At 35.5% G+C, this 23,991-nt stretch overlaps 1 protein-coding gene across 1 annotated transcript; it reads right to left on the reverse strand.

The window, feature by feature from the left end:
* Window positions 1-3,841: 3,841 nt before the first annotated feature.
* LOC140169468 (uncharacterized) lies at window positions 3,842-8,884 on the reverse strand. The gene is made up of 2 exons (XM_072192729.1): window positions 8,828-8,884; window positions 3,842-4,819 (listed from the first exon to the last, which is right to left on the reverse strand). The coding sequence occupies exons 1-2, from the start codon at window positions 8,882-8,884 to the stop codon at window positions 3,842-3,844; spliced, it is 1,035 nt and encodes a 344-aa protein (XP_072048830.1).
* Between the last annotated feature and the right edge of the window lie 15,107 nt (window positions 8,885-23,991).

A 23,991-nucleotide genomic window follows, 5' to 3' on the forward strand; every position in this document is an offset into this window, starting at 1 on the left:
GGCTCTGAAATAATTATGCACCATGGGGGAGGGTAAAATTCAAGCCAAAAGGGGGACATTTTTGGCAAGCCTTACTATATGGGATGTTTCAAGAGTTATAAAGGTCTGCTCTTTTCATCAGCCAGATGATGCCCTGATCTGCTTGACTTATTACTATAGCACCCTGTTTGTTGGTATTGATAGAGGTATCAGGAAATGCCCTGATCTGCTTGAGTTGTTGCTATTGACACTTATTTCCCGTTGGTGTTGATTAAAGTACTCTCATCTCCAGATATCAATACATCATAAAGGTAGCTCATACTGCAGTTACTGTTCATTTTCATATACACAATACACAGTGCTCTCACCATTGAAGTGTGACCTCTACAAAGAGTGTATGTTAGAGGTATAGGGCATTTCCTAGTTAAACGTCACTGTGTGAAAAATAACCGGCCAATATTTGTTGTACTCTATGAAATTCTAGGAAATATAGTTTTGTAACATGTCCTAAATTTTTAGCTAATTTAGATATTTGGAAATATTCGCACTTTGGTGTTTTAGTAAGTAGGGCACGGCATGGCCTGCAAAATTCCCTGTGTAAATCGAATGCAACTTTTAGTGACTATCACTCACTTGTAGACCGCTCTATTTTTTGTACTTGCTGTCAATCAAGAATAATGTATACATTACATGTAGGATAAAAACTGAGTATGTGAGGCATCTGCAAATGTTCGCACTCCCTGATACTTCCCTGATATGTAAATGACAGATAACAGCATAAACAACTCCCATATCTGTCCATAACTTTGGTCAGTGCAGCGAGGCAGGGGATTTCAAGTGGGTGATTATAGATTGACAAGTGCCATACTTGGGGCATAAGTGCACTCCACCATTCAATGTGGAGGACAGACTAGACTTTATCGATTGATTTTGCTGGAGTAGTTTCCTGTTAACCAGGTTTAAGTACTGCTAAGGTCGAATCATGTTTGCTGTGCAGTATAACTGCACTATGTGAATTTGAATGTGCCACTTCCTTGCATAGATTTGGTACTCCGCCCCCGGATTCAAATGTATCATCCTTGACCAATCATTGACAGGGACAAATATGACAAATGTACAAGTTTGATCAAGGAATCCATCTGGATCAGGAGGCGGACGCCCAATATATGAATAGAATTGATGGCATTAAGCTGTCTTTATGATGTGTTGATATCTGGATATGAGAGTGATACTTCAATCATTACCAACAGGAAAATAGTGTCGTTAGCAACCACTCAAGTATATACAAGCTATGGTTTTGACATGTATGTAACTGATTTTTTTTTCCATTTAGACGAGAAAATTGACATTTAAGTTAAAATATGTCACTCACAATTTTTCTGCCTGTTACACATAGGCATATTGATCTTTTCCAGATAAAATGACAGTGTCATCCTTGTATATCAATAGCATGGGAGATACTAGCGTTCTGAGCGATTCTCACCAATTTTGATGCATGTAAATTAGTTTAGCCTTCCGTTGGCTCAAATATCGACAGTTGAGGTCAAAACTTACCCAGGATTGGGAAAACCGATTGTTGGTTTTTAAATGGGCAATATTTAAAAATATTGCCCATTGATATAGACCGTTGATGTTGAGCATTATCTACATCTAACATTGAGCATTATCTACAGTTTGACAGTTTGACGAATTAAACTTATACAATCATTATATTTAATGATATAAATCACTGCGAGGTATCAGGAAATCAAGTTGAGAGGAAATCTGAAATCTTTTTATGCGATATGGCCTGCAGGTGGTGTTTTAATTGAGTGGTTATTAATTAATCATCTCAATATCGCTATTATTCCGTCAAATGGATTTGTTTTCTATCAATATTTATGTCCATTTGTCAGCCTATACAGAATGCTCCAAACTGCATGGAAATTGAACTATAATAGTTGTTATAATTGTTACTAACCGTCTACTGGCGATTTGTACCGAATCACTACGCAAAAGGTAATTAGTTCCAGTTAAAGGAGGATTTCGTGATCCTAGCATCCTCTTTTTATGACATTTTTAGTAGATATCCACGAAAAAAGCTTATTTCCAAAATTTCAGTTGATTCCGATTTTGCGTTTGCGAGTTATGCATGATTATGTGTATTACACTGCTCCATAGACAATGTGTTGTAATTTCGTTCTGGTGCACCAGAACGAAATTCAAATTTGGCGATATTTTTGCTAAACGAATTAATCTGCAAGAAATATTTGGTACATAAACATTATGTAGCCAGAGGTATCCAGTGGTTCTAAAAATCTCAACTTTTTTGGGGAAAAGTGGGGGGATGAGGCTGTGGATCACGAAATGCCCCTTTAAAAGTATGTTCTTCGCGAGGTTGGCATGTTCTGATTAAAATTGAAGATGCTAGCTTATTAATCACTAAAATCGATATGGAATTTTTTCAAATCAATTCCACACAAAAAGCAGACCCTTTCCGAATTACTGCAAACAAACCAAGTTAAATGCTGATTTTGTTGTAGAAATAGCGGCGTTTTTCAATATTTTTAGATAAAAAACTAAACTTGGTATCCAAAATTGAAGCTTTAATGAAACTTCACTCCTTAATTAATACAGGGATGACGTAAAAAGGGAAAAATATCATCACGCGGGTAGAAAAGGAGAAGTTATACACCTTTAACGGGACTGGAACTGGCAGATGAGTAACGTAATTGTGTGTGGCGCCATCTATGTTTACTCTTCGTAACATACTTATGAAAGATTATAGCAGAGGGCAGAAAGCTGATGCTTAAAATAATATTGGTGAACTCGCAGAGGTGTGTCAAACGTTGACAAACATTTTAGCGATCACAACGTTTGCCAAACGTTTACGAAAATCTTTAACAAACGTTTAGCTCCTTGTCCGTTTATTTATTTATTATTATTTATTATTATAAACCGTTTGACTATAAATGTTTGGCAAACATTGTGATCGGCAATTGTTTGACAAACGTTTTATTAGAGATGTATATTAAATAAATTAAATATATGTTTGGCAAACAATTAATAAATACATTTTGTTAATGATTTGTAAAAATATTGTTTAATAGTAACTTTTTAAAACATTTATCTTACGTTTTGTCAAGAAATTCATTAAATTGATGTTTGTAAATTTTTTGATCAGAAATTTTTAAAAAATCGTATTTTTCAAAACTGTTGGCAAACATTTGTAAAACAAATAAAAGATGATTAAAATAACACGATCGACAAACATTTTGCTCATTTTGACAAAAGTTTTCCAAAAAACGTTAAATTAGTGTGTGGCTCCTTATCCGTTTATACCGTTTGACTATAAACGTTTGCACAAACGTTTGGCGAAAACAGCTGTGATATAAATATTTATGAGAATTAAATTATAGTACCAGCATGGGTCCTACTTGACCGAGATAACAGTTTTACACGCTCGAAAACTTGGGCTGGTTACTTTGTACCCTTGCCTGTAACTTTTCAGATTTTCTAGCCCGACTGGTGCAGTAACCTTTTACGGCATTTTCGAACATTGGACGGCCATCGGGGTGGTGTGGTGCTGACGGCATGTTGAAGAAGCCTACCGTGTACTACGCAAGCATAGCGTATGCAATTAGCAAAGCGTACAGTACGTGTCCCGTGCGACGCGATATGTTCTTCCAGGGTCCGCGATAACAGGGTAATGGTGGCTGGCATATCAAATGATGCAGCCCGCTCAGTGTTATTCCCCAGGTCAACTTATTCCCTGATCTAACTAAAGACTCTTCAGAACCCGACAACGTAAAACCGTTAGCAATGCATGATTATTTGATAATTTGTTAATGTCTACATAATTGGTTATTTCTCAGTCATCGAGTTATGGGCGAATTGTACGCATGTTGTACATCATCTCATAATAGGGGAGACAAATATCGGCGCATTCGAGTACATCGTCATCTAATTCATCCCTATCAGGCAGCTTCTTACACGGAAAGAATTGAGTACTTTCCAAAACCGTCTTGTAGAATCCCCATTCTCCATGCTGTAAACCACCACCGAGATATTGCATAGAGAATTTCCAGTCTTTCAGCAGATCAGTCCCAGGCTTCCAATGCAGCATATCATCCGTGTAAGGAACACCTATTGCCTTGCAATATTGTGGTAGGATTGATTCTGGGTGATTCTGTAGATCATCCGCGTCAATGATTATTGGATCAAACTTTGCCGATTGGTTGGGTTGAGATCCTGCCATTGCTGAAGTGGGCACCGCTAACTCTGGATTGTTCATAAGATACTCCAGTAGATCATGTAGTTCCTTATAGTTAAAATAGTTATTATTATACATTTTAACTGCGGTCTTTACATCACAGTCGGCGGGAATAAAAGCACTGAAATTCTTCTTCCATGACGACCACATTCGATAGGGATGACGAATAAGAAACGTGTGACAAAATCCTGGTGGAATAAGGTCGAAATTCTCACAAAGAGAGAAAGCACTCTCTTTGCAGATCAAGTACTTCTTTCCTGGATAACTGTTCTGTAATTGAGCTTTTGCCCAGCTGTAGGAATATTTCGTAGCATCATAAACGTCTGTGAATTCGGAAACGATGCCGCCCTGTGTATCTAAGCTGTGACCTTCATCAAACTCTTGGATACCCTTTGGAAATTTAGCTTCTGGACCATGTAAGAAGCTTGCAGTGAAGAGTCCGTTGGCTATCTTTACATCCGGTACTTGACTCAAGCATTTTAAAAATGCGGTACCTAAAGATCTCGGATTCGTCCAGAGGAAAATTCGTTTCAATGGTTCTTGCAAAGGATGATTCGAATCCATTGTCTCTGTGGAGTTTCTAGCACTCTGTAAATTTGAAAAACAGTAAAGAAATGTTTCATAATCATCATGGTAATATAACAAAAGATAGTAGAGATACTAATCTAACGACGTTTTGATGATATACACTATTAATTTGTAGTGACCTCTGACGTCACCGTGGACGAATTCAATTCACAATCATGAAGTATGGGGTTGAACCCCTAAATGATTTATTTTCCAAACTCAACCACCCAAAAAAATCAACCCCTCCTAAAGTCAACCCCTCCCAACGCAAAAAAAACTACCCCATAGTAATATTAAAAGTAGTATTATGATAGAAATTATCAAGGAGACTCTTAGGCACAGCATCTTTTTTCATCCTAGAGCGCTATCGGTGCCCGAAGAGGTACCGATAGCACTTTTATCATACCCTGAACATTTGTATAGTGCATTTGTTTTTGATTTAAATGAAAAACAATAACACTATGCAACTTTTAATTATTATGCTTGATACAATTTATTATATCTCCAGGGAGTGATGTAAGAGTCATCGGTACCTAACCGGGCACCGATAGCTCTATAGGACTAAATTGGATATGGTGCCTTAGCTGACATAAAAAAAGTATCGAGGGCAGAGTTTAATTACCTTTCCATCGGCATGGTTCAAGGTATCCAAACAACCCCGAAATGGGGGAACGAAAATATGGTTTAGCGGCTAAACCCTGGTTTTGCTGGCCATTCCTAGGAATGTCCCAAACCCTAGAATCGCTATTCGTTTTAAGTTGTACAGAAGCAAATCCCTAGATTGGTTGCCGAATCAATACACTTTAAGGGCCCATTCAGTGATACCAGCACATACAAGTGTAAATAATAAAAAATTGTTTAAAAATTGCTTAGAAGTGAAGGAAATGTCATTTACATTTTCATTTGATATTTTTGAAATGAAAAAATTGGCAAGAAAACAGCAGTATTGACGAAGCTGAAGCCCCATTCAAATACATGTAGCTAATTTTTTTGTTTTTCTTTGTTTTTCCTTAAATGTTAACATAGGATATGTCCACCCATAGTGGGTAGGAGAACATGAAAACTAATATGAGATACTGTATTAGGATCACATATTAAGTATCATGTGAGAGTATACTCTTGTACTCCAGAAGACAGGATCACATATTAAATATTTGACACCATAGAATATAAAAACTAGTAATTTGATAAGTTAAAATAAGATTTTTAACGGAATAAATCTAAATAATGTGATTATGCAGTTTATTCCGTTAAATATTTACCCCATAATTTCCCTCATTCTTCAGGCCCTGCCCTCTATCGGGTGCTAATTTAAAGTTTAAGCTTGATTGCTATTGTTTCTTTGTAGGCCTGCGGCGCAACCTTGAACAATATTGTCTCTTTGTAAGCCTTGAACAATATTGTCCTTGAGATAACCACCAGCAGGCTATGTTAGCACATCTATATATGACAATGACAAAGGTACCAAAATCTGAAATTTGATGATTTTAACGATGGTCCAGTTGAGCAAATTACTGAATGGGCCTTTAAGACAGGCTACGATCATTCATGGAAATGTGAGATTTAAAATACTGTAAATTTTAATGCTGAGATGGTTACGTAGACAAATGGTAGATATTGACGTGCTTACCTTATAAATTAATTGTATCCGTTTCTTACACCTTATTGATGTACTGCAGTGACTAGGTAGCAATTTTCTGCAGTCCAAAGATGACCGTGATCATTGAGTAACACGAGTTGATAGCAATAGGGAGTAAAGTTTGACCAGTGCCCTTGGTGTTTTATCAGTCTGTCAATATACCATGTATACTAGTACACTCACATGACTGCATATATTTGAACACCTCAAAAAAAGAAAATCGCCACTTGTTAGAGTGGTCATCATTTTGATCACACTTTATTCAAGCAGTACAATTAATTGCGGAGAATATTGTTAACTGCAGTTGTAATTACAGGGCCGTCGCTAGAGGTGGGGGTATGGGGTAAGACCCCCCTTCTTAATGTTGTCGGCAAAAGTGATTTTTGTCGGCAAATTACCAGAATCATAACTCAAGAACCACAAGATCTACAAAAGTATATCTGTGATATTTGAATCCTTCGACATGATCAATGCAAATTTTGCCAAAGCTCAATACCATTCGCAAGTGATTTGAACTACCAAATCGCAACAGTTTGAAATACAGGTTGTCCCAGAATGATTTATACCGGGAAAGTTGTATTTTTTAGGTATGAAGGGCATTACTATTGGTAGTATTGTTTTAAATTCTAAAATTTACATATATTTAGCTTTCTTAGGAATTTTAGATATTGGAAATTGGACGTTTCTAATATAAGTTACAGGATATTGCGTAAAAATGGTGAAATTTTGACAAAATTACCTTGTTTGAAAACCTGTACTAACCGTTCAGCACAAAATTATTTGGAAAATGTTATGCAGTATATTTGTTGTGTCCTGTTCTTACTTCTACTAAATAGTCGATATCTATCAATTATTTATGATGTTACGGAGCAATCCTTGTATGGAATAAAGGATTTGTTACGCTTGAGTGACCTTAAACTATTCTTTCTTTGGCGGCAGTTTTGAAGACAATTATTGAGGTGTGTTAGTTTCATCATTTGCAATGCCGACAGAGATGGATCGTATAGAGAAGGTTCGTCATTAGTGTCACAGCATGTATTTATGTCCACAGTACATTGACAAACCCACAGCAACATAACGGAGAAGATTAACATTTATTGCAGAGGATCCTTGAGGAAGTTATATCCTCTGTAATAATGACATTTTTGGGTAAAAATTGTGGTAAAAATCAAATAAAAAGTACGTTTTTTAACCTAAATATCTGAAGTCATATTGAAATGTTTCACTTAATCCCAAATCAAAAATTATTCAGCGTTACATCTGTGCCAAATTTGGTGTATTTCCTATAAAAGAATGTAGGATTTCTCCAATATTGCACAGTGCGGCTGGACGATGGTAATAAAGGATCCATGTGTTATGAAGCCTTTGCGCTGTAAATTACACACATGCAGTTTTGTCCATTTTCAGTAATAGCAACGTCACGCCAAAACGAATCAAGCTTTTTCCATGAAAGTCACAGAATAAGTATGACACATATGTGTCATTGTATTGCCATTATCAAAATTAGATACACTGTTGACTATATTTTTGATATTTTGTTCAAACACGGTATAAATCATTCTGGGAAACCCTGTAGTTGCTAACCTGTAATACATAGTGCAGGTATGTCCACGGCAAATTCACCGTGACCTTTCCATTCATTCATAAAAGGTTTATTAAGAAATTGTCATCACAGTATAAAAACCGAATTGCAACAATTTTACATACAAATTCAACAACATAATAATAATCATATACACGATACGAGAAAATTACAAAAATATCAAAACCGCATTGACCAGTACATAGGCCCCATACCCTCATACAGACCCAATCACACACCCCAGCACCCCTACGCACATCCCACCCACACCCCCCACGCACACCCACCACACATCCCACACACCCACCCCTACTCACCCACCTCATCACACACACAAACAAATCACACACTGAACACACCCTTAAACGCCCACACTCACCCCAACACTACCCACACGCACCCCACACACACACCCCTACACTTGAATCCAAGCCAACATAATAAATAGAATCCTGCAACTACATAAAAAAGGATATTGCACTTGATATAATAATATAAACAGCATGAAATGCGCTAGAACATAGCAATTTAAAAACACTCCTAAAATCAGGCAAGCTAATGTCATATGACAAAATTGCACAAACAGAGGACTTTATGGCACCTTTTTGTTCCACAAATCATTCATATACAAGATAGGGCTCTTTCTACAACGATCAGTTCTACACCTGGGTATGGTCAGTTTGTTGGAATTCCTCAAATTTCTTCGATGAACATTGCCTCGGGAAGGAGGGACCCAACTACTGAACTGCTCAGAGTTCATGAGTGACTTAAAGAAATTCAAACATAATTTATCTCTTCTGACACATACATTATTGATACCCCAGATCTCAAGAGCTTCGTTATAAGTTGTGTACTGCTTCCCCATGATGATCTTCCACGCTCTTCTCTGAATTCCTTTCAAATCGTGAAACCAGGGTGCCAAACGGGAGCAGTCAAATTTGTTGTTTAATGATCGACGGTTACAAAGTAGAACTTTGGGAAGTGCCCAAGATTTTGACTCGTGTACAATAGGCACTTTCCTTAAATTAGCATGGCAAACTCCACCGTCCTTGATTTGATTTACAGCAGGTATACGCTTAGTAATATGCGTTTTAATGTGTCTCTGTTTATTCTTGCCAGCGCGACAGCCACGGCGTGTAACTTTGGCTATCTTACAGTCTTTCAATATTTCCCAAACATTATGATCAACACCATTATTCAGGCATTGACTACCGATATTCAAAAGTGCCTCTCTTGAGTAGGTGTACGACATGCTTTCAGGTGCTTGATTAATGATGCATAGAATTCGAGGTCAACCGATGTAATGGTTGATAACAGTACAGTGTATTGCAAACAGCGTAACAATGTACATAGGCCAGCTATGTGCGACATCAAAATTGTTCATAAATTCAAGTAGACAGCTGTATAATTGCACTAAAATAGTTCAAACTTTGGCACGGGTACTCACGAATACAGGTTACAGTCACAAAATGTCAAAACAAGGTACTTGAACCAAAATATAGATAAAAAATAGCGGAGACGATGTGTCAGTGGAGCAGCCATGCAGGGCACCATCAATCATATCAGCCATAAACCCGCTTAAACCCGCTTAGTGAAGATTAAACCGATGTATGCAATACTAAACCATCAAAGTAATCGATTGTCAAATGCAAATTTATTACCACGTGATAATATTAATCCAATGAGCGATCGAACTACAGGCGACTAATCCAATCGATAATGACGCTATTGACATGTACGTGCGGAGCTCCACTGACCGAGTTTTGGGTATTTTTCACTGGTTTGCTGTCATTTACTCATCAAGGCGGTCCCCGTTATTATAAGGACTATGTTAATGATTTAAAAATTGACATGTAGAGAATAAACCATACTTGATTGACAGAAAATACTAAATTTGTACCTATTACGGTTTCGTGACACCCCTCTTACAAATCCGACCAAGCCAGGGCGGCCCAGTGAAGCAAAATGTGCATTGGAATAACACGGGAGTTTGGATAAAGATGTAGGATTTTTCTTTCCCATACAAATGTATGGTCCCCCGTTATTAAAGCTTGCACCGGGTTAAAAAATCAGATATTTTGTAAAGAATAAGTAATTGAAACATAGAGCAAGTACTAAAATCATAGCTTTTATACTTTTTGATATATGACGCTTACTAGTTCATCTCCTATATCTACAACACAGCGCTACCAGTAGGGGTCAATTGCCTAATGTGAGTGCCCCTGTATTGTGTGCATACATGTAGGCAACAATAACTGCATGATGAAGAGTACTAAAATGAGGGTACGGAAAAAATGGTACACCCCTAATACTTTGTTGGTATAATTCAGGCCCAAAATCAAGTTCAAGCTCAATCAGTGAATAAATAACCACTTGAAGGCACTATCACCGAAGACACGTTCCAATCCAATCATTACAGGTATGTGCAACAATTTCTTGTTTTTATGAAATTTTAGTGAATCATGAGTCACCACAAACAAAACACTTTTTTAACCTTAATGCTGCATAATAATGAGTTGGGGACAGGTAAATGGCGAGTTAGATGAAAAGCGAGTTAGAATGGCGAGTTCAATGAGTTACCCCCTGCAGAAAATAAAAAGTGAACCTTGCCGAGAATACGAAAAGTCCCGCCGGCGAGTTATACAACAAGTCCCATCGGCGAGTTACGGCAAGTCCTATCAGCGAGTTAAGATACAATCTGATTAGTCCAAAATATCAAATGTTTAGTTTGTTCTCACCATCTTGAACCGCAACTGGTGAGACAAGTCAGGTGAAATCCATTTTGTTATCATCATGATTTATTTATTAGCCTTGTTAAAGTACAGGAGGGAGTGAACCTAGTCTGTTGAAATTTACCCAAGTACAAGCCTAGCTATTGTTTCTGCCCTTTTTCAAAAAGGCTCATTATCACGGGTAAATTATGCTGGGTATTTTTGTTGTCCGATGGATTTCCACTGAAATAGCCCATTGTCGGGCTGGTGTAAAAGTGCATCCCTGGTTGACCATTGATCATTCATGTTATTTAGAATAATAATACAGACCAGATAATGCAGATTTCAAATATACAATTCCGTGATATGATAGAGACAATTAGAAAAAACACATCTAGCTCATTTGATCCCATCTCGATGTCAGTCAGTGTGTCAGATGCAGTATAAGTAGTGAAAGCACAAAGGCGTGGCGAAGCCAACAATTGACCTCTGTATTAAAGTTTAAGGGTATACGATGTATTGTTGGTCGAAGCAGCAAAAAAAACGTAGTTCACAGCATCTTGCGAATGGTAGTGAGCTTTAGCAAAAATTGCATTGCTCAATTCATAGCGAGCGTGTAGAAGAATTCAAATATTACATATATACTTTTGTAGGTCCTGTGGTTCTTAAGTTATGTTGTAAAGGGGGCTGAAACAACAACACTTTTGTAAAACGTACATAACTCATTAACAACAATAAATTAAGCAAGTTTTCAAAGTATATGATTTGTAGAATGAACTTTTGAAAAAGAACAAAGTGTTATTTTCCAATAATATATTGATTCAGATAATGAAAAAAAAAAAATTGGGGGGGAGCATATGATTATTACTCAATCAAGACTTGCACTTATAAAATCATTTGGTAATTAATTGACTGACCAGTGTATTTCATAGATAGTACAGCTGGGAACCATTTTCCTGTTAGAAGCATGAGAGTTTCAACACATGAAGCACACCGTCCAATGCTGGGACTTACTAGTATCAGGTGGTGCTACCTCCATGTAAGGAGTCACGAAATTATATATATATATATCTATCACAAAATTATATATGTAAGGAGTCACGAAATTATATATATATATATAGTACAGTATAGTATAGTATATTATAGTATATTATAGTATAGTATAGTATGGTATAGTATAGTATAGTATAGTATAGTATAGTATAGTAGTATAGTATGTTTTGTGCTGTGACAGTGTGTCAGCTGTGACAGCTCGTTTGATGCATTCCCTATATACTATGTCTATGTATGTGTTATATTATATATATGTATATGTATATATATATATATAGTATGTTTTGTGCTGTGACAGTGTGTCAGCTGTGACAGCTCGTTTGATGCATTCCCTATATACTATGTCTATGTATGTGTTATATTATATATGTATATATGTATATATATATAGTATGTTTTGTGCTGTGACAGTGTGTCAGCTGTGACAGCTCGTTTGATGCATTCCCTACATACTATGTCTATGTATGTGTTATATTATATATGTATATATATATATATATATATAGTATGTTTTGTGCTGTGACAGTGTGTCAGCTGTGACAGCTCGTTTGATGCATTCCCTATATACTATGTCTATGTATGTGTTATATTATATATGTATATATTAGTATGTATATAGCATGTTTTGTGCTGTGACAGTGTGTCAGCTGTGACAGCTCATTTGATGTATTCCTTATATACTATGTCTATGTATGTGTTATGTTATATATGTATATATTAGTAAATATATAGTATGTTTTGTGCTGTGACAGTGTGTCAGCTGTGACAGCTAGTTTGATACATTCCCTATATACTATGTTTATGTATGTGTTATGTTATATATGTATATATGTATATATGTTTTGTACTGTGACAATGTGTCAGCTGTGACAGCTCGTTTGATGCATTCCCTATATACTATGTCTATGTATGTGTTATGTTATATATGTATATATTAGTAAATATATAGTATGTTTTGTGCTGTGACAGTGTGTCAGCTGTGACAGCTAGTTTGATACATTCCCTATATACTATGTCTATGTATGTGTTATGTTATATATGTTATATATGTTATATATGTGTATTATATAGTATGTTTTTGTGCTGTGACAGTGTGTCAACTGTGACAGCTCGTTTGATGCATTCCCTATATACTATGTCTATGTATGCGTTATGTTATATATGTATATATTAGTAAATATATAGTATGTTTTGTGCTGTGACAGTGTGTCAGCTGTGACAGCTAGTTTGATGCATTCCTATATACTATGTCTATGTATGTGTTATGTTATATATGTTATATATGTGTATTATATAGTATGTTTTTGTGCTGTGACAGTGTGTCAACTGTGACAGCTCGTTTGATGCATTCCCTATATACTATGTCTATGTATGTGTTATGTTATATATGTATATATGTGTATTATATATAGTATGTTTTCGTGCTGTGACAGTGTGTCAGCTGTGACAGCTCGTTTGATGCATTTTATACTATGTCTATGTATGTGTTATGTTATATATGTATATATTAGTAAATATATAGTATGTTTTGTGCTGTGACAGTGTGTCAGCTGTGACAGCTAGTTTGATGCATTCCCTATATACTATGTCTATGTATGTGTTATGTTATATATGTATATATTAGTAAATATATAGTATGTTTTGTGCTGTGACAGTGTGTCAGCTGTGACAGCTAGTTTGATACATTCCCTATATACTATGTTTATGTATGTGTTATGTTATATATGTATATATGTATATATGTTTTGTACTGTGACAATGTGTCAGCTGTGACAGCTCGTTTGATGCATTCCCTATATACTATGTCTATGTATGTGTTATGTTATATATGTATATATTAGTAAATATATAGTATGTTTTGTGCTGTGACAGTGTGTCAGCTGTGACAGCTACTATATACTATGTCTATGTATGTGTTATGTTATATATGTTATATATGTGTATTATATAGTATGTTTTTGTGCTGTGACAGTGTGTCAACTGTGACAGCTCGTTTGATGCATTCCTATATACTATGTCTATGTATGTGTTATGTTATATATGTATATATTAGTAAATATATAGTATGTTTTGTGCTGTGACAGTGTGTCAGCTGTGACAGCTAGTTTGATGCATTCCCTATAATACTATGTCTATGTATGTGTTATGTTATATATGTTATATATGTGTATTATATAGTATGTTTTTGTGCTGTGACAGTGTGTCAACTGTGACAGCTCGTTTGATGCATTCCCTATATACTATGTCTATGTATGTGTTATGTTATATATGTATATATGTGTATTATATATAGTATGTTTTCGTGCTGTGACAGTGTGTCAGCTGTGACAGCTCGTTTGATGCATTCCCTATATACTATGTCTATGTATGTGTTATGTTATATATGTATATATTAGTAAATATATAGTATGTTTTGTGCTGTGACAGTGTGTCAGCTGTGACATCTAGTTTGATGCATTCCCTATATACTATGTCTATGTATGTGTTATGTTATATATGTTATATATGTGTATTATATAGTATGTTTTTGTGCTGTGACAGTGTGTCAACTGTGACAGCTCGTTTGATGCATTCCTATATACTATGTCTATGTATGTGTTATGTTATATATGTATATATTAGTAAATATATAGTATGTTTTGTGCTGTGACAGTGTGTCAGCTATGACAGCTAGTTTGATGCATTCCCTATATACTATGTCTATGTATGTGTTATGTTATATATGTTATATATGTGTATTATATAGTATGTTTTTGTGCTGTGACAGTGTGTCAACTGTGACAGCTCGTTTGATGCATTCCCTATATACTATGTCTATGTCTGTGTTATGTTATATATGTTATATATGTGTATTATATAGTATGTTTTTGTGCTGTGACAGTGTGTCAGCTGTGACAGCTACTTTGATGCATTCCCTATATACTATGTCTATGTATGTGTTATGTTATATATGTATATATGTGTATACATATAGTATGTTTTCGTGCTGTGACAGTGTGTCAGCTGTGACAGCTCGTTTGATGCATTCCCTATATACTATGTCTATGTATGTGTTATGTTATATATGTTATATATGTTATATATGTGTATTATATAGTATGTTTTTGTGCTGTGACAGTGTGTCAGCTGTGACAGCTCGTTTGATGCATTCCTATATACTATGTCTATGTATGTGTTATGTTATATATGTTATATATGTGTATTATATAGTATGTTTTTGTGCTGTGACAGTGTGTCAACTGTGACAGCTCGTTTGATGCATTCCCTATATACTATGTCCATGTATGTGTTATGTTATATATGTTTTATATGTTATATATGTGTATTATATAGTATGTTTTTGTGCTGTGACAGTGTGTCAGCTGTGACAGCTCGTTTGATGCATTCCTATATACTATGTCTATGTATGTGTTATGTTATATATGTTATATATGTGTATTATATAGTATGTTTTTGTGCTGTGACAGTGTGTCAACTGTGACAGCTCGTTTGATGCATTCCTATATACTATGTCCATGTATATGTTATGTTATATATGTATATATGTGTATATATATAGTATGTATTTGTGCTGTGACAGTGTGTCAGCTGTGACAGCTCGTTTGATGCATTCCCTATATACTATGTCTATGTATGTGTTATGTTATTATGTTATATATGTGTATTATATAGTATGTTTTTGTGCTGTGACAGTGTGTCAACTGTGACAGCTCGTTTGATGCATTCCCTATATACTATGTCTATGTATGTGTTATGTTATATATGTTATATATGTGTATTATGTAGTATGTTTTTGTGCTGTGACAGCGTGTCAACTGTGACAGCTCGTTTGATGCATTCCCTATATACTATGTCTATGTATATGTTATGTTATATATGTATATATGTGTATATATATAGTATGTATTTGTGCTGTGACAGTGTGTCAGCTGTGACAGCTCGTTTGATGCATTCCCTATATACTATGTCTATGTATGTGTTATATTATATATGTATATATGTGTATTATATAGTATGTTTTTGTGCTGTGACAGTGTGTCAACTGTGAGAGCTCGTTTGATGCATTCCCTATATACTATGTCTATGTATGTGTTATGTTATATATATCTATGAATATTCTCAATCCTCCAGGTAGTTGAATAAAGTTAGATTAGGTTATAAATCTTTGCAACTGGACTTACTGTTTTTGTTGACTACAGTATCACGTCATATCTCTGACGCTTCATCAGGCCTAGTGATGTGAATTGGCTCTGTGTTACAAACTTGAACGTGGACCAAATCTGTTCACTTTTGGAACTGTGTCTCAATACTACGTACTTTGTGTATGAAGGGAAGTATTACAAACAAAATCATGGATGCGCGATGGGGTCACCCGTTTCTCCAATCGTCGCGAACTTGTACATGGAACGCTTCGAACAATCTGCGCTAGCCTCGTACAGTGGTACGGTACCGTCCCATTGGTTCCGTTACGTCGATGACACCCTCGTGAAGATCAAAAAGAGCGAACTTGAACCATTTTTTGATCACATTAACTCAGTGGACACAAATATCAAGTTCACCCAAGAGGGCACGGATGACAACAAGTTGCCTTTTTGGACTGTTTGGTTAAAATTCAGGGTGACGGCACTCTTTCAACATCAGTATACCGTAAAGCCACACATACGGACCAGTATCTACTGTTTGACTCCCATCATCCGCTCATCCATAAACTCGGTGTGATTAAAACACTCTATCACCGTGCTGAAACCATCCCTTCGACGGAGGAAGCTAAATCGGTTGAACGTGAACACCTCAAGTCAGCCCTAGGTACCTGCGGATACAAGGATTGGACTTTTCAAAAAGCCTTGAAACCGCGGAAGGATCCATCTCCACCTACACAAGCTTCCACCACCTCGTCGAGCACTCGTAATTCGTCGGCTGTATTCCATAGTGGCGTATAGTGATTTTTGGTCATTTTTTGAAAATTGGCACATATGTTTTTAATGATGTTCTCTTTCATTTTTCTAAGTCTCATCAGTCATAATTAGCTAAGTAATTAGTAATTAATTAATTAAATGTGGCGTATAGTTACAAAGTGACAGTTTTTGTATTCCATAGTGGCGTATCGACCATACGCCACTTTTATACACATTTTATAATTATGAAATATCGGCAAAAATGAAAAACATCGTATGTCATAGTGGCGTACGCGTATCGGACCTATACGCCACTATGGAATGAATACGAACGACGAAAAGTAACGCCATAGGGATTACACGGCGACCGAGGTGGCGTACGGTTAACGTAAGGTTAGGGTATTGCGTTTTGTTCGTTTTCCATAGTGACGTATAGTTTTATTGTCAGTTTGCCAGCAATAGTATGTATTTATTTCTTTTGAAAAATATATAACAATAAAATCTATTTAGTTTACTACAGAAATTTCACATCATTTAGAAAATATAATGAATGTCTGATTTACACAACTCGATTTTAAATTGGCATTTCTTCAAACCCGATTTTCTCGAAAAGGTGTTTATTCGCGGCGCCCCACTATACGCCACTATGGAATACGGACGACGAATTGTGGCATCACTATTCCGTACGTCTCAGATGTCTCTGAGAAATTAAAGAGGATTTTTGGACAACATCAGATCCCTGTCTCACTAAAACCGTGCAACACACTGAGACAGAAGTTAGTCCACCCTAAAGACAAGGTTCCTCAGCGTAAACAGAGTAATATCGTGTATGCCATCAATTGCCAGGATACGGACTGTGATGACTATTATATAGGAGAGACTAAACAACCGCTCCATAAACGGATGTACCAACATCGTCGCCCCAGCTCAACAGGGTTAAACGATTCATCCGTTTATACGCACCTCAAAGCAGCTAAGCATACTTTTGAGGATAAAGACGTTATTGTGCTCGACAAAGAACATAGGTGGTTCGAAAGAGGGGTAAAGGAAGCAATATATGTTCGCAGGGAGGAACCAACTTTGAATCGCGGAGGGGGACTACGACACAACCTGTCTCACAGCTACGAACCAACGATCAGGAAAATTCCTCGGCGACTCCAGTGTGACGTCACTCCTACCACCGTGACGTCACAGGTCAATAACACAGAGCCAATTCACATCACTAGGCCTGATGAAGCGTCAGAGATATGACGTGATACTGTAGTCAACAAAAACAGTAAGTCCAGTTGCAAAGATTTATAACCTAATCTAACGTTATGTTATATATGTTATATTTGTGTATTAAATAGTATGTTTTTGTGCTGTGACAGTGTGTCAACTGTGACAGCTCGTTTGATGCATTCCCTATATAGAGGCCTTGCATGTGACGTATCATCCCGTAAATATGGCGGACTACTCAAATGCATTCAACAAAAGCATGATTGCAATCTACCGTGACAGTTCGTCTCGCTCATATAACCCTGCACTACGATCGAATAGGTTGATGACAACATTTGATTGAATGGACTGCACTCCGCCATAACTACGGTGAAGGACACCAGTTCAAATCCTTTGTTTGGAGCCAATCGATAAAAGAATGCAGGGCCTCTATACTATGTCTATGTATATGTTATGTTATATGTATATATGTGTAACATAACATATACATAGACATAGTACATAGGGAATGCATCAAACGAGCTGTCACAGTTGACACACTGTCACAGCACAAAAACATACTGTATAATAAACATATATAACATATATAACATAACACATACATAGACATAGTATATACTGGAATGCATCAAACGAGCTGTCACAGCTGACACACTGTCACAGCACAAAAACATACTATATAATACACATATATAACATATATAACATAACACATACATAGACAATGTATATAGGGAATGCATCAAACAAGCTGTCACAGCTGACACACTGTCACAGCACAAAAACAAACTATATATATATATATATGTATACAAATATATACATATATAACATAACACATACATAGACATAGTATATAGGGAATGCATCAAACGAGCTGTCACAGCTGACACACTGTCACAGCACAAAAACATACTATATATATACACATATATACATGTATAATATAATACATACATAGACATAGTATATAGGGAATGCATCAAATGAGCTGTCACAGCTGACACACTGTCACAGCACAAAAACATACTATATAAATACACATATACATATATAACATAACATAACATATACATAGACATAGTATATAGCTAATGCATCAAACGAGCTGTCACAGTTGACACACTGTCACAGCACAAAAACTTACTATATAATACACATATAGAACATATATAACATAACACATACATAGACATAGTATATAGGGAATGCATCAAACGAGCTGTCACAGCTGACACACTGTCACAGCACGAAAACATACTATATATTATACACATATATACATATATAACATAACACATACATAGACATAGTATATAGGAATGCATCAAAGTAGCTGTCACAGCTGACACACTGTCACAGCACAAAAACATACTATATAATACACATATATAACATATATAACATAACATAGACATAGACATAGTATATAGGGAATGCATCAAACGAGCTGTCACAGCTGACACACTGTCACAGCACAAAAACATACTATATAATACACATATATAACATATAACATAATATAACATAACACATACATAGACATAGTATATAGGGAATGCATCAAACGAGCTGTCACAGTTGACACACTGTCACAGCACAAAAACATACTATATAATACACATATATAACATATATAACATAACACATACATAGACATAGTATATAGGAATGCATCAAACGAGCTGTCACAGCTGACACACTGTCACAGCACAAATACATACTATATATATACAAATATATACATATATAACATAACACATACATAGACATAGTATATAGGGAATGCATCAAACGAGCTGTCACAGCTGACACACTGTCACAGCACAAAAACATACTATATATATACAAATATATACATATATAACATAACACATACATAGACATAGTATATAGGGAATGCATCAAACGAGCTGTCACAGCTGACACACTGTCACAGCACAAAAACATACTATATATATACACATATATACATGTACAATATAATACATACATAGACATAGTATATAGGGAATGCATCAAACGAGCTGTCACAGCTGACACACTGTCACAGCACGAAAACATACTATATATTATATTAAAAAATACACATAACACATACATAGACATAGTATATAGGGAATGCATCAAACGAGCTGTCACAGCTGACACACTGTCACAGCACAAAAACATACTATATATACACATATATACATATAATAACATAACAGACATAGACATAGTATATAGGGAATGCATCAAACGAGCTGTCACAGTTGACACACTGTCACAGCACAAAAACATACTATATAATACACATATATAACATAACACATACATAGACATAGTATATAGGGAATGCATCAAACGAGCTGACACACTGTCACAGCACAAAAACATACTATATATATACACATATATACATATATAACATATACATAGACATAGTATATAGGGAATGCATCAAACGAGCTGTCACAGTTGACACACTGTCACAGCACAAAAACATACTATATAATACACATATATAACATATATAATATAACACATACATAGACATAGTATATAGGGAATGCATCAAACGAGCTGTCACAGCTGACACACTGTCACAGCACAAAAACATACTATATAATACACATATATAGCATATATAACATAACAAATACATAGACATAGTATATAGCTAATGCATCAAACGAGCTGTCACAGTTGACACACTGTCACAGCACAAAAACTTACTATATAATACACATATAGAACATATATAACATAACACATACATAGACATAGTATATAGGGAATGCATCAAACGAGCTGTCACAGCTGACACTGTCACAGCACGAAAACATACTATATATTATACACATATATACATATATAACATAACACATACATAGACATAGTATATAGGGAATGCATCAAAGTAGCTGTCACAGCTGACACACTGTCACAGCACAAAAACATACTATATAATACACATATATAACATATATAACATAACATATACATAGACATAGTATATAGGGAATGCATCAAACGAGCTGTCACAGCTGACACACTGTCACAGCACAAAAAACATACTATATATATACACATATATACACATATAACATAACACATACATAGACATAGTATATAGGGAATGCATCAAACGAGCTGTCACAGCTGACACACTGTCACAGCACAAAAACATACTATATAATACACATATATAACATATATAACATAACACATACATAGAGATAGTATATAGGGAATGCATCAAACGAGCTGTCACAGTTGACACACTGTCACAGCACAAAAACATACTATATAATACACATATATAACATATATAACATAACACATACATAGACATAGTATATAGGGAATGCATCAAACGAGCTGTCACAGCTGACACACTGTCACAGCACAAATACATACTATATATATACAAATATATACATATATAACATAACACATACATAGACATAGTATATAGGGAATGCATCAAACGAGCTGTCACAGCTGACACACTGTCACAGCACAAAAACATACTATATATATACACATATATACATGTACAATATAATACATACATAGACATAGTATATAGGGAATGCATCAAACGAGCTGTCACAGCTGACACACTGTCACAGCACAAAAACATACTATATAATACACATATATAACATATATAACATAACACATACATAGACATAGTATATAGGGAATGCATCAAACGAGCTGTCACAGCTGACACACTGTCACAGCACGAAAACATACTATATATTATATTAAAAAAATACACATAACACATACATAGACATAGTATATAGGGAATGCATCAAACGAGCTGTCACAGCTGACACACTGTCACAGCACAAAAACATACTATATATACACATATATACATATAATAACATAACAGACATAGACATAGTATATAGGAATGCATCAAACGAGCTGTCACAGTTGACACACTGTCACAGCACAAAAACATACTATATAATACACATATATAACATAACACATACATAGACATAGTATATAGGGAATGCATCAAACGAGCTGTCACAGCTGACACACTGTCACAGCACAAAAACATACTATATATATACACATATATATATATATATATAACATATACATAGACATAGTATATAGGGAATGCATCAAACGAGCTGTCACAGTTGACACACTGTCACAGCACAAAAACATACTATATATATACACATATAACATAACACATACATAGACATAGTGTATAGGGAATGCATCAAACGAGCTGTCACAGCTGACACACTGTCACAGCACAAAAACATACTATATATATACACATATATACATGTATAATATAATACATACATAGACATAGTATATAAGGGATGCATCAAATAAACACACTACACTACACATAATATATCTAGCTTATATTAATATTCATGATACCTTACTTGGAGGTTGTACCCATATAAGGGTAAAAAGTTGAAAATGCTCCGATCTTGTCGAAAGACATACCAAATTACACATCTGATTACTAGGGTTAAAACAATACAATAATTTATGTTTGTGACCTATCGTTAGAGATTTATCATACAAAAACATCATCTATCCATATTAATGATTGGTCGTATTTAGCACAGACTATATATTCGTTATCAATTTGTAAGCGCTCTTTAGCAAAGTTATAGTTCATTGAATTTATAACCGTATTATAAAACAGGCGAAAATAGTACCTTTTGCACAGGATTTACAATTTAAAGAGAATTGCCCATTGCTCATTCTAATGAGGCTAGTATATGAACAATATAAGTGTGCTCTTTCATTTAAGGTGGTACTACACCCCTGGCCAATTTTGTGCCTATTTTTGCATTATTCTCAAAAATTATAGCGAATTGGTGACAAGTAATATATGTATATTATAGAGGCAAGGACTACAACTACTGCATTGAAAATATTTTTTCAGCACCGACAACAGTTGTGGAGTTACAGTCAAAAATGAGGGAAAACCAATATTTGATCAATAAATCAATAACTACTTGTCTTGAGTCACTGAAATTTCAGTGTAGTAACTGGATTCCTTGCCCCTATAATATACATAACTTTTGTTACCAGTGTTTTAATAGTTTTTGAGAAAAATGCAAAAATAGTCACACATTTATCAAGGGGTGTAGTACCCCCTTAATGACATCAAATTTGAAAATTATTGTAAGGAACACTCGAGGTTTTGACTTTTAAAACCTACATTTTGGTCAAAAATTGTCCTGGGATAGGTGGTTTTCAACAGATTTACCACATTCGCCTTGCTATAAACATTGCATTGCGTTATATTTTGACCTAATGAGAAAAAGTGTTTTGTTTTAGGGGGAAGTGTTAGCTTTCGTTCGATATAAAAAGAAATCTGATAAGATGAAAGGAACACTTGAGGTTTTGACAAAAAACAATCACAGAGGCCCATTTTCCAGCTAGAAACTCACATAGCTCTTACGATACTATGCACACAACAGTGCAGTGTATAATCAATGACCGTGTAGAGACAATTCACTGCTTGCTTGGAAGCTCTGACGAAAATGTGTGCTCGTGTGTATCGAGGTGGAAACTGAGCATAGATGGTTTATAAGAGACTCGTTTTTGTATAAACCCTTTCTATATGTGTTTCGTGCTCATTGCGATCACACGAGTAATTTGGTATATATCTGTCAACAAGATCCAAGCATTTAAATTTGTAACCAATGTATGACCTTTAGTGGTCACCAGGGGTAAAATCTAAAATGGCTCTACATCTTAAAGTAACATTGAATAGTGTACCTCATATTGTGGAATTATCATTTGTCTAACAGGAACTACACAATGTTTTAGGTTAGCAGCTGTACTAAGAATCCTAAACGCCGAAGTCCAGTGACGAGGGCAAAGGTTTTTTTTTTATTGAATAACCATCTACTATACTAAAATAACCAGCGAAGTCTGTCTGTCTGTCTGTCTGGTTGTCCGGCTATGCGTTTCGCCGCGCTTCGATGCATCGATCCGATATTTCGGATATGGATATGTATCGGGAAAAGCATGTTGACCGGGTGGTTTTGAAGGTTACCGGAGGTCAAGGTCAAAGGTCAAAATTTCAAACTTTGTCCGAT

The sequence above is a fragment of the Amphiura filiformis genome, chromosome 14 (genome assembly GCF_039555335.1).
Source record: "Amphiura filiformis chromosome 14, Afil_fr2py, whole genome shotgun sequence".
In the NCBI taxonomy this organism is placed as follows: domain Eukaryota; kingdom Metazoa; phylum Echinodermata; class Ophiuroidea; order Amphilepidida; family Amphiuridae; genus Amphiura; species Amphiura filiformis.

What these genes read in the sequence shown, in the direction of transcription:
- LOC140169468 (XM_072192729.1), bottom strand. Translation starts at nt 8,884, where the DNA reads ATGGGGAAGCAGTACACAACTTATAACGAAGCTCTTGAGATCTGGGGT. An exon ending in AGATCTGGGGTATCAATAAT is followed by an intron (nt 4,820 to 8,827) that starts GTATGTGTCAGA and finishes TCAAATTTACAG; the next exon opens with AGTGCTAGAAACTCCACAGA.